The sequence below is a fragment of the Heliangelus exortis genome (assembly GCF_036169615.1).
Source record: "Heliangelus exortis chromosome W unlocalized genomic scaffold, bHelExo1.hap1 SUPER_W_unloc_1, whole genome shotgun sequence".
NCBI classification, from domain to species: Eukaryota; Metazoa; Chordata; class Aves; order Apodiformes; family Trochilidae; genus Heliangelus; species Heliangelus exortis.
This window is the reverse complement of record NW_027285918.1, coordinates 94,461-106,584: the sequence shown is the minus strand read 5'-3', so window position 1 is coordinate 106,584 and position 12,124 is coordinate 94,461. Positions and strand designations below refer to the sequence as shown.

Below are 12,124 nucleotides of genomic sequence, written 5' to 3'. Positions count from 1 at the left end.
GGCCCTGCCTGATTCCACTGCCATGGGCTGCCTTTATTGCACAACAGTCACCATCCCTGAGGGCTCTGGACACCAAAGAAGTGACAAAGGAACCAGCCCTAAGTCCCCAAACCCCCCGCCCCGGGACCACGATGGCATCAGAGGGAGCCCCCAGAGAAAGCAGCAGAGCAACAATCTCTGCAGAGTCGACTCCTTGGGCAGCTTCTTGAGAGCAAGTGTGGAAGAAGAGCTGAGCTGAGGAGATCCCCTGTGATGATGGAAGGGCTGTTCTGGAGGCCAGCTCTGTCCCAGCAGTGCCCGTGCCCTGTCCCTGCCTGCGGGCACAGGACTGTCACACCGCAGGGCTGTGACCAAGCTGCCAGAGCACTCAGGCCTTACCCAAGGGTGCAGAAGGAGACTGTGGAGCTGGAAAGGGGACAGCTTGGAAAAGATCAAGCGCTGGTGCTCCCGGGCAGTGCCCTTGTGCCAGGACTCTTTCCCCTCCACCTCTGCACACAGGCACTGCCCTGCGGCTCCAGACAGGGTCTCAAAGGAAGGGCCTCAGGAAAACATTCACTGGAAGGTTCTTTATTGTGTTTAAACACACAGAGAACACATTTCCTCTGTGAAAATCTCCTGGTTAAATAATACATGGAGACACCAATGCTGAGAAAGGGCACAACCAATGACAGTACTTTTTAGGCAATAGTTTGAAAACGAAAGCAGAGAAAAATACCAATCCAAATAACCAGTATCTACAAAAAAACTCAGTAAAACATTCCTAATGATTGGTTGGGCTTCTAGTGAGTTACAATAGGAGAGAAAAGAAGATGAAGCCAATCATTTTGACCCTTTGAAAAATCATCAAGATATCAGTTTCTTCAGGGCATTCTTGAGCTCCTGGTTCCTCATGCTGTAGATGAGGGGGTTCACTGCTGGAGAAACCACCGAGTACAGAAATGACACCACTATGTCCAGGGATGGGGAGGAGATGGAGGGGGGCTTCAGGTAGGCAAAGGTGCCAGTGCTGAGAAACAGGGAGACCACGGCCAGGTGAGGGAGGCACGTGGAAAAGGCTTTGTGCCTTCCCTGCTCAGAGGGGATCCTCAGCACAGCCCTGAAGATCTCCATATAGGACACCACGATGGAAACAAAACAGCCAAAAGCTAAACAGGAAGTGACCACGCTAAGCCCTAGTTCCCTGAGGTAGGAGTGTGAGCAGGAGAGCTTGAGGATCTGGGGGATTTCACAGAAGAACTGGTCCAGGGCATTGCCCTGGCAGAGGGGCAGGGAAAATGTATTGGCTGTGTGCAGCAGAGCAGTGAGAAACCCAGAGCCCCAGGCAGCTGCTGCCATGTGGACACAAGCTCTGCTGCCCAGGAGGGTCCCGTAGTGCAGGGGTTTGCAGATGGCCACGTAGCGGTCGTAGGACATGATCGTCAGGAGAGAATATTCTGCTGAAATGAAAAAGGCAAAGAAGAAGAGCTGTGCAGCACATGCCTTGTAGGAGATGTCCGTGTTGTGCCAGAGGGAATTGGCCATGGCTTTGGGCAGAGTGGTGGAGATGGATCCCAGGTCGAGGAGGGAGAGGTTGAGGAGGAAGAAGTACATGGGGGTGTGGAGGTGGTGGTCACAGGCGATGGTGGTGATGATGAGGCCGTTGCCCAGGAGGGCAGCCAGGTAGATGCCCAGGAAGAGCCAGAAGTGCAAGAGCTGCAGCTCCCGCCTGTCTGCAAATGCCAGGAGGAGGAAATTTGTGATGGAGCTGCTGTTGGACATCTGCTGTTTCTTGGCATGCTGCCATGTCAGAGAAGGAAAAAGGATAAATGAGTCAAGTCAGACTTTTCTGAGTGAATCCACTTAGTTACTCACAGGTATCCCCAAATATCTAACTCCTTTTGCACTAGTTCACAAGCTATAGTTGTTCATTTACAAGCTGTTGCTCCCTGGAAGCAGTTGCTGCACTCTGGGCTGTACATTACTCAGTCCTACCTTACAACAATTGCTACAATAGAACACGGGGGAATCTCAGAATAAATCCATTCTTGACATCCTTGACATCTTGGAATCCAAGAGCCTTTCAGCATTGTCAACCCCAGTGCAACATGCTGAGCTGAGGGGATTTTGGGTGGTTTGCTCTGGTCCAGTTTCTCCCAAACACATGAAGAAATATTGGATGCAGAAGCCCCTGGCATTTGTGCTGCTCTGCAAGTGAAACCCTGAGGGTGCTGAGAGGCAAAGGGACTGTCCCTTAGTGCAGAGTGAGGACAGCCGCTCTGTCCATCAGTCCTGCTCTCACCTGCACAAAGAGGACAAGACCCTCAAGATGGGGTATCCTGATGGGAGGGTGGGATGACCCCCAGCCCCACACCTTGCAGTCCCCACAGCCCCAGATCTCAGGTGCTTTGGATGCTTTCCCTCCATGGACACAGCAGCAGGACAGGACCTGCAGCATCAGTGTCTCAGCTGCACCCGAATCCTCACCCCCCAGCCCAGCAAAAGGAAGGGGAAGAACAAGGGCAGCAGCAGCAGGGGCAAGAGGGGAACCTGCCAAAGTTCTGCTGCCAAGAGAGTCGGGACAGGGAGACACAGGCAGAGACTCCAGCATTTCTCCTCACTCTCAGAATTCAGTGCCCATGATCTGAAGGGCTGGGGGACTGTGCTGTGTGACAGAGAGCAGGGTTTAGCTCTAGGGAGGGCAGCAGCTCTGCAGGGGATGGCTGGGAGGTGCCAGAATCCCCCCTGCCATCATCTTCCAGGCAGCAGCTCCCTCTCCTGCAGCTCCTGCCCATCTCTGCTGCCTGCAGCTCTTTCTCTGTCCCCAGCTCTCCTCCCTGTCAGTGCTCACAGCCCCCATCCCACCCCCTGAGTGCTCAGCTCTGCCCTGCAGACCCCTCCTGGCAGCAGCAGAACCTCTCCAGGGGCATCTCTGGCTGTGCAGGGGCTCAGGAGCAGCTCAGACAAGGGCTGAGGAGAAGTGGGGTCTGTGAGCCTTCTGCAGAGTGCAGAAAGAGCTTCCCATGCCCTGGAGAGACAAGTGGAAGCAGAGCCTGAGGAGAGCCCAGAGTGGAGCAGGAAAGCCCTGCCCTGAAGGGACTCCTGAAAAGTCCCCTCAGAAATCTTCTGGGCAGCAGCTGGAGCTGTGAGCAGCCCTGAGCAATTCATCCCTCTCTCAGCAGCAGCAGGAGCCTGCCCTGTGCTCCCTGTCTCCTGCCAGCCACAGCTTCTGCCAGCACCAGGGAGCTCCCCGGGCAGGCTGAGAGCTGCCCCTGGCAGGCAGGCAGGCAGGCAGCAGAGTCCCTGCCCCAGCACACAGCCCCTGGGCTGCAGGACCCTGCTCTGAAGGGCAGCCCTGGCCACCCCTGCCTGCACACACCCCCTCCCTCCTCTTCACAATTCCCCTTCCACCTCCAGCCCCTTTCCTCCTTCCAGCTCCCAGCAGCTCTGGCTCTGCAGCTTTAGGAGATGCCTCCAGACACTGCACCAGCTTCACTGCCCTGCACCAGACACTCACCATGGCAGAAGCTGGGAAGGTTCACCTCCACTCAGCTGCCACTCATCCCCTCCACCTTCACCCCCTTGAAGCTCTCTCTGCCTTGCTCATCTCCCCCAGATACCCTGGCAGTGCCCTCAGCCCTGCTGCGCTCTGCAGAGGAGCTGCTCCTGCCCAGAGCTCTCTCTCTGCAGCACTGCCCACTTGCCAGCAGCTCCCTCCATCCCAGGAGCCCAGCTCACAGCTGTCAGGAGCCCTCTGGGGGGTTGATGCTGAGCCCATGACAATTGCTCAAGAGGCAAGGAGAGGAAGCTGCAGAAGCTTCTTTCTCCACAACCAAGTCCAAGGCAGAGTCCAAAGAAAGTTTCCAAAGTTTCTTGGCGTGTGCCTGGGTCCCCCTGAGGGACAGCCCTGAGAAAGCAGCGTCCCCTGCAGGGGGTGGGGGGAGCAGGAAGCAGGAGGCAGTGATGGCAGGTGGGGAAAAGGAAGGTGCAGGTGGCTCTGGTGCTGAGGAAGCCTGGCTGTGTGTCAGGACTGCAAAGGGCCCAGCCCTGAGCCCATTCCCCAAAGGTGCCAGCCCTGAGCCCCAGCCCCTGGCAAGGGAGGGAGATCCTGTCCCTCCCTCAGCCCTCAGGGCTCTCCTGGCACCACTGCCATGTGCAGATGGGCAATGCCAAGGGCAGGACTATGGCCCGGCACCTCCCAGCCAGCCTCCTGCACATGGACAAGGAGGCCCTGAGCCCCAGTGCTGCTGGAAGCTCCACTTGTCTCCCCATGGCCATCAGGGACAGAGACAAGAGCCAGCAGCAAAGGCATGGAGAGCTTGGCTCTGCCAAGTCTGCCTCCAGCTTTTCCACACCTTTGCCCTCTCTCATCTCCAGCACAGTCTGTCCTGGGCTGTCCCATCCCCTGTGCCTCTTGCCCTGCAGGCTCTGCTCCTTCACCCGCCTGCCCCACCTTGCTGTCCCCTTCCTCTCCTGACATCTCTGTGTCCTCCCTGCCTCTGCCTTGGCACACAGAGCCTTGGCCTGATCCAGGCTCCTGCTGGGGGATGTGCTGTTCCCCAGCATGGCCCTTGCACTGACATTTCTTTCTTCTGCTCTCCACTCCAGCCATCCCCAGCTGCACTTTGGGGAATTACTTCTTGCCCAAGCTGTTGCCCACTCTGAAGAAAAGCTCCACCATGCCCAAACCCACCCTTCAGGCACTCCCAGGATCCTCCTTTACTGCCCACAGTCCCCACAGCTCTTAGCCTTGACCATCAACCTCTGCACACTGGCCATGGGCTTGGTGCCTCCAAACCCCATCTTGGGAGAGCTCTGAGATATCCCCATGGTACCTCAGATGGCTGAAGGTCATATCTGAATCACATATTCTGAATCACAGAATCACAGAATTTATTTTTTTTTTTGGAAGGGACCTCTCATGCTCATCCATTGCAACCCCCCTGCAGTAATCAGGGACACTCTCAACTAGATCAGGTTGCTCTGAGCCACCTCAAGCCTGAACTGGAATATTTCCAGGGATTAGACCTCAACCACCTCACTGGTCAACATGTGACATTTTTTCCACTACTCTCATGATGAAGAACTTTTTCCCTACATCCAGTCCAAATAAACTCCTCTCTAAATTAAACCCATTGCCTTTCATCCTATCAGTCCAGGCCCTTGCAAGCAGCCCCTCCTCAGCCTTCCACTAGGAATCCTACAGGTACTGAAATGTCCATTGTGCTACAGTCAGTACCACACAGGAGGATGAAAGAGGGGAAGGAGAAACCTTCTGTTGACACAGAGGGGATTCCACATCTCTGCAGTGGTAGGTGTAGCTCTCAACACTGAGTAGGAAAGGAGAAGTCTGCCTTACAGAATATTCAGTACTCTGCGTGTGCAAACACAAAGAAGGTTCTCAGGAGCAGCCAACATTGATTTACTAAGGAGAAATCTTGCTTGGTATCCTTCTGCAAAGGGATGGCCAAATGGGCAGATGAAGGGAGAGCACTGGATGTCATATACCTTGACTTCAGCAAAGCTTTAGACACTGTCTCCCATAACATCCTCATAACAAAACTCAGGAAATGTGGAACAGATGATTGGACTGTCAGGTGGATTGGTAACTGGCTCAACAACAGAGTTAAGAAGGTTGAGATGAGTGACACAGAGTCAAGTTGGAGGCCTGTGTCCAGTGGTGTTCCCCAGGGATCAGTACTGGGTCCAGTTTTGTTCAATCTCTTCATCAATGACCTGGATGAGGGGATGGAGTGTACCCTCAGCAAGTTCACTGATGATCCAAGCTGTGAGAGGTGGCTGAGACACCAGAAGCTCTCCATGGGATCTGGACAGGCTGGAGAGCTGGGCAAAGGTGAACTGGCAAAAGTCCTCCTGGCAAGCAGTGATGGTGCCTCAGTGTCCAGAACTTGTGCCAACACTGTTTGCTGTCTTTATAATCCCCCTGTGGGATGGGACAAAAGACACTTTCAGCCCCTTGGTGGATGAAGCCACGCTGGGGAAGCCCTTGAGCAACCTCATCTGGTTCATCTTGCCTTGAGCAGGGCACTCAGACAAGGAGATGCTCAGGGGTCTCTTCCAGCCTGAGGTATTCTGTGATTCAGAATGATCTGGAGGGTCATGGGAATGATCTGTGGGAAACATAAACCCCATGTTCAAAAAGGGAAAGAAGGAAGATCCAGGGAACTCCAGACTGGTCATTTACACCTCTGTACCACATAAGGTCATGGAGCAGATCCTCCTGGAGGCACTGCTGGAGCAGAAGAAAAATGAAGAGGTGATTTGGTATAATCAACACAGCTTCCTCAGGGGGAAACCGTGCCTGACAAACCTTGGGGCCCTTCTATGGGAATATCACAGCACCAATAGACAAGGGAAGAGACACCAAGGTCAGCTACCTGGACCTGAGCAAAGCCTTTGACACTGTCCCACACAAGATCCTGGTCTCCAATCTGGTAAAAGATGCGTTGGATGGATGGATGGATGGATGGACCACTGGGCAGATAAAGAACTGCCTTGATGGCTGCACCCAAAGTGTGGCCACAAGGATGATCAGAGGGCTGGAGCACCTCTCCTATGAAGACAGATGGAGAGACTTGGGGTTATTCAATCTGGAGAGGAGAAGGCTCTGAGCAGACCTCAGCCTTCCAGTACCTGAAGAGGGCTACAGGAAAGCTGGTGAGGGACTTTAGGATGTCAGGTAGTGATAGCACAGGGGGGAATGGATTCAGATTAGAGGACAGTAGGTTTAGATCAGATACTAGGAAGAAGTTCTTCCCCACGAGGGTAGTGAGACACTGGCACGTGTTGCCCAGAGAGGTGGTGGAAGCCCCATCCCTGGAAGTTTTTAAGGTCAGGCTGGATGGAGCTTTGAGCAACCTGATCTAGTGGGAGGTGTCCCTGCCCATGGCAGGGGGGTTGGATAGATAAAACTGGGCTTACTAGAGTGGAGCCTGGAAGTGGCACGTCAGTACCCACTGGTCAGCTTGGGGAGGGGGGCTTTCAACTGAAGGACCTGCAGGGAGGGATCCAAGGTGGCAATGATCACCCCACCATCACCACTACAACTGATCTGGGATGAAACCAGGACACCTTCAGACAGCAGAGACACCTTCCCCTCTGGGGAAAGGAGAGAGGAGAAGGGAGAGAGACTGAGGGGCTGGAAACTCAACTGCACAGCTGGCATGGAACAGCCCTGCTGGAAAGGAAAAGAAGGAAATCTAGACACAGAGAGACAAGAGCCATCTCACCTTCCTGACCCTTGCCCCAGCCATGCTCACGCTGCTCAAATGTGACATTTTTCTAAAATTTTATGTATTTCAGTTAATAATTGACATCACCCTGGTACAGAGTGTTCCTCCATGGGCTGCAGGTTCACATCTGCCCCTCAGTGCTCCTCCATGGGCTGCAGGGGACAGCTGCCCTCTCCCCACAGCCTGCAGGGGAACTTCTGCTCTGGCCCTTCCTTCAGTCACTGACCTTGGGGTCTTGTGGAGGGCTGGCAGCAGGCTTCCACCTCCTTCTCCATGGACATCTTGGGCATTTTCTGCCACAGACATTCCATGGTCACCCAGGGCAGCTGCTGACTCCTGAGGGAGGTGCTCTCCCAGATATGGGCACCCCAGGTCTCCACACCCCTTCTATACCCCCAGGGTCACCATGGAGACCCCCATGACAATGGTGTCCAGGCACCAGGCCCTGCATCACAAAGCCCTGGTGGTGGCTGTGGAGACTCCCAGGCCTGGAACTGGCTGGGACTGTGTCACAGAACAATGGAATCATGGAATGGGTTGGGTTGGAAGGGTTAAAGATCATCTAGTTCCAACCCAACCCATTCCAGGATTCCATGATCCCACTCAACTGAAGCCAACCCTGCCCCTGTCCCCATGGAACTCACTTCTTAATCCCATCCACAGCATCAGCCTCACTCAGCAGTGGTGTCTCTTGGAGCTGCTCGAGGATTTCCCTTTGTTCCCATTTTAGGATAAAACTTCAGATGAGTTTACATCACCAAGTACACGTTTAGAGACAGCACTAATACAGATCAATTTCTTTGGGTGGCTACCTTCCAAACTGACTCTTCTTTTTTTCCCTAACTCTGCACTGTTTACTTTCTGCAGAGAGAAAGCCATGGAGTTTCCATTAGGAAAAGATTTTCTTGGGCAGGAACTCCAAGCTACCTTTTCAGAAGCAAGAACCAGCTCCTGTGCATTAGGCCTTCTCTGATCTTTGGAACTTTCAGGAGCAGTCATTTCACTGGTGAGCACTGTGCCTTTTCACAAAGGGCAATCACTGCTGCTTTCCCAGACAAACTTGCACCTTGCTGAGCAAACGTGCCAGCAGTTCCACAGCACAACACAGCAGTTGTCCCTGTTACACAAACACTCCTCATTTAACTGCTGCAGACCCACTGAAATGTCCAGGACTTACTGACAACTCAATTACTCTGCAAACATTGGGTTTCCAACACAAAATTAACAAAATGCCTCAGAGATGGGGAACAGCTTCTGAAGGGCTTCCTTGTGTCCTGAAGCTGAGCAATACTGCAGGGTTACACTGAGGCTGATCAGCTACTCCCCTCCTGTCTTCCCAGCCTGGGAACAACCCTCTGTAGGACAGGATCCAAATGGAAACATTTTGTAAACTTCAACCAATGGCTTCATATTCTTAAAAATCAAAGTTTGGTTCACATCTCAATGGGTATCCAGCTACAGATCACAGCAGAAGATTTAAAAGAACAAAGCAAAGACTCTTGGGTTTTGTTTTTAAGTATTTGACAAGAATTTCCATATACCTCAATAGGCTGGGACAGAGAAACAAGTGCAGAGGAGTCACTGATCTGTTCCCCCAAAAATAATGAAAGGGTTTAACATACCTGTTTTCAAGAAATAAAACCCCATCTGAATTAGAGCAAATGCCATGAATGTGGTTTGGATAAATGCACTGTGGGAACTACCAGGGTCCCTGGGCCAGCTACACTACCTCACACTCACAGAGAGAGACATTCATGTGCAGAAAGGAATTCAAACTGATCAGTGACAGCATTGCTGATGACAGATTCAGACTGAGTGGTTTCAGACCTACAGGCAACAAGTTTTCATGTTGAAATATGACACACCACTCCATGACCAGCACAGGCTGTATTCTGCACAGGACACAGAGACACACTTGATGAATTTCTACATTCAGATCTCCTAACAGCTTCTCAAGTGCTCAGACCCCACAGCTCTGGGTTAGTGTAATGCCTCACCCCATTCTAGTGAGGAAAATGCAGTTATACCTAAAATCAGGATGAAAAAAAAACAAACCATCCCACAACTTAGTGATTTTTATACTGGAAGGACTCTTTTGAAATGCAGTTACACATCACATTCCACCCCAGGAGGCAAATCAACATCTAGAGCATTACCAGTCAGGTATTTCCTTGTGTTCCTTATTTGTATTTTAGCAGCAGCAGGACAGTGTTTGCAAAGCTGTAGAAAAATGCTGCCCTGTTTCCCAGTGTCAGTTCCAAGTGGTGGTATCCTGAAGAAAGGCTGAACCTTTGGGAAATGGAAGCAGTCCAAACCTGACAGCAAGCTATTGAAGACATTTATGTACTCAGAGGGGCCCAAACAATTTCACCTCAGTTATACAGGTTTAAGAAGAAATGCCCAGGTATTTACAGACACAAAAAGGAATTGTTTAGCTGCACAGAGATGTCCTCAAAATGTCTGGGATATGTTGGCTTCAGTATTTGTTTGAGTCAAAAGTAAGAAGCAGTACCAAGTTTAACAACAACAGATTCTCAGTGGGTTTTGGTAACATTTTCAAAAATCAGGAAAAAAACCAACCCTGTGCAAATGATGGCATTACACAGTTTTGTTATGCTGAGTCAAATACATTGTTTTTACAACAAAGACTGTGTTTTATTGGAAAATACTTTAAGTTAGTGTTTGGGAAATTAATACAAGGGTACATTGTTTGGATGTAAATGCAGGCTGCAATAGAAAGTGTGAGATTGTGATTTTACATACAGCTTTTGATGTTCCACTCACTGGCTCCCTCTGCCTTCCAGATGTTCCACTCACTGGCTCTGATTGGCTTCTAGAAGAACAAAAAAAGGTGATCAGAACTCCAAATAAAGCACTTGTACCAAACCTTAAGTAGTGAAAGCAGAGTATAAACCAGTTCCCTGATGCACAGAGTAAAACATGTTGAAGACAAAATTCAGTCACTAACCCCACCTTTTTTTCTCCAAGATGCTGCTGTTCCTACTGTCCCCCAGCCTGACACCATCCCAAGGTGCTGCTGTTCCTGCTGTCCCCCAGCCTGTCACCATCCCAAGATGCTGCTGTCCCTGCTGTCCCCCAGCCTGTCACTGCCCAAGATGCTGCTGTCCCTGCTGTCCCCCAGCCTGACACCATCCCAAGGTGCTGCTGTCCCTGCTGTCCCCCAGCCTGTCACTGCCCAAGATGCTGCTGTCCCTGCTGTCCCCCAGCCTGTCACCATCCCAAGATGCTGCTGTCCCTGCTGTCCCCCAGCCTGTCACTGCCCAGTGTCCCATCACCCCCAGCCCTTCACTACCCAGTGCCAACCCCCAGCAGCCCCCTGGCTCTGCCATGGCTCCCCCAGCAGCCCTGGGCCCATCACTGCCCAATGTCCTTTCACTCTCCCAGACCCTCACCATCCCATGTCCCCCGTGTCACCCCCAGGCTGCCACCTCCCCGTGTCCCCTCCTGTCAGCAGCCAGCCATGACAGGACAGCCTGGGGGAGATGCAGTGGGCTTGGTGGTCACAGGGCCAGTGAAGGGAGGGGATGGCTCAGGGTGTCTGAGTGTCCCTTGCTGCAAGAGAATATAGAAAGAAACAGACTTGGGAACAAGTCCCCCCTGGGTTTTTTTCCTTTTTCCCTTCCAGGTGATGATGGTCAAGCCCCAGGCCCATGCAGCCATTCTCTGCACACAAGTCCCCTGGGGCTGGAGGTCTGACACACGTTTAATAAAAGAACACAGCCCCAGAGATTTGGGCTGTTCATCTTCAGATGGGGGAAGCTGTGTGTGTGTGTGAGTGTGTGTGTGTGTGTGTGTGTGTGTGTGTGTGTGTGAGTGAGGAAGATCTGCTCTCCCATTTCATTTTTGCACCTCAGCAAAAACACTGCAAGATTTACACTCAAGAAATCAAAGGGTAAGTGATGCAGAAGGCTCCAGCCACACATTTCCACTGACTCCCTAGAAATATGCAAGACCACACCATCAGTCACACTGCCCTACCTGCTGTAGAGGTGTCAGACCAGAAATGATGGTTTCAAGACAGAAAACACAACACAATCCAGCACAACAACAAAAAAAACCAACCCGAAAATACCAGGTACACAAACCAAGGGTCCCTAATCAAACCCTAAAAATGAAAACAACCTTTCATCCTGCACAAGAAAAGACCATTCAGAACACATTCCTCCCTGCCTGCTCTCAGAGCCATTGCTCTTTCTCTCTCTCTCTCTCTCTCTCTCTCCACATCTTTCTCTCCCTCTCCTCTCCTGGCCTTATTGTCCCTCTCTCTCCTGCAGCCTCTCCCCTTTCCTGCCTCTCCCTCCCCTCTCCCTTCCTCTCCCCTCGCCCTTTCCCCTCTCTCCTGCTCCCTCTCCCACCCCTCTGTCACTCCCCTCTCCTGGGGCCTTTTCTGTCTCTCTCAGGCCCCTGGCCCGCTCTCTCTCCATCCCCCCTCTCTCCTCCTTCCCGCCCTTCTCCTCTCCCTCCCTCCCTCCCTCTTTGCCCCCTTCCCCTCCACCTCTTTCCCGCTCCTCACCACTCTTTTTCCTGCCTTCTCTCCCTGCCCAGATCCCCTTCCTCCTGCTCCCCCTCCCAGCTGGGCCGGGGCCGGGGCAGCCCCGGGGTCGGGCGGGCTCAGGCAGCAGGAGAGGAGGAGCGCCCCGGGGCATGCTGGGAGCTGTAGTCCCGGGCCATGCTGGGAGCTGTAGTCCCGGGCCATGCTGGGAGCTGTAGTCCCGGGCCATGCAGGGGGCTGCCCGGCGGCCATCTTGGTTCCCGGCCCATGCTGGCAGCTGCAGTTTCCCCACACTCCCCATCCCGCAGCTGGGGAAAAACTCCAGGAGGGTGGCGGGGATGAGCCAGCAGCTCCTAAAAGCCCTCAAACTGAAGGAGGAAGC

The 12,124-nt window shown here is 52.7% G+C and overlaps 1 protein-coding gene and 1 long non-coding RNA gene across 2 annotated transcripts; both read right to left on the bottom strand.

Annotated features, from left to right (window-relative positions):
• Positions 1 to 843: 843 nt before the first annotated feature.
• On the bottom strand, positions 844 to 7,915 carry LOC139790529 (olfactory receptor 14J1-like). The gene is made up of 2 exons (XM_071732409.1): positions 7,456 to 7,915; positions 844 to 1,776 (listed from the first exon to the last, which is right to left on the bottom strand). The coding sequence occupies exon 2, from the start codon at positions 1,756 to 1,758 to the stop codon at positions 844 to 846; it is 915 nt and encodes a 304-aa protein (XP_071588510.1). The 5' UTR covers positions 1,759 to 1,776; positions 7,456 to 7,915.
• A 427-nt stretch (positions 7,916 to 8,342) lies between these two features.
• On the bottom strand, positions 8,343 to 9,505 carry LOC139790537 (uncharacterized). The gene is made up of 3 exons (XR_011723551.1): positions 9,386 to 9,505; positions 8,970 to 9,056; positions 8,343 to 8,584 (listed from the first exon to the last, which is right to left on the bottom strand). It is a non-coding gene; the product is annotated as an uncharacterized lncRNA (long non-coding RNA).
• Between the last annotated feature and the right edge of the window lie 2,619 nt (positions 9,506 to 12,124).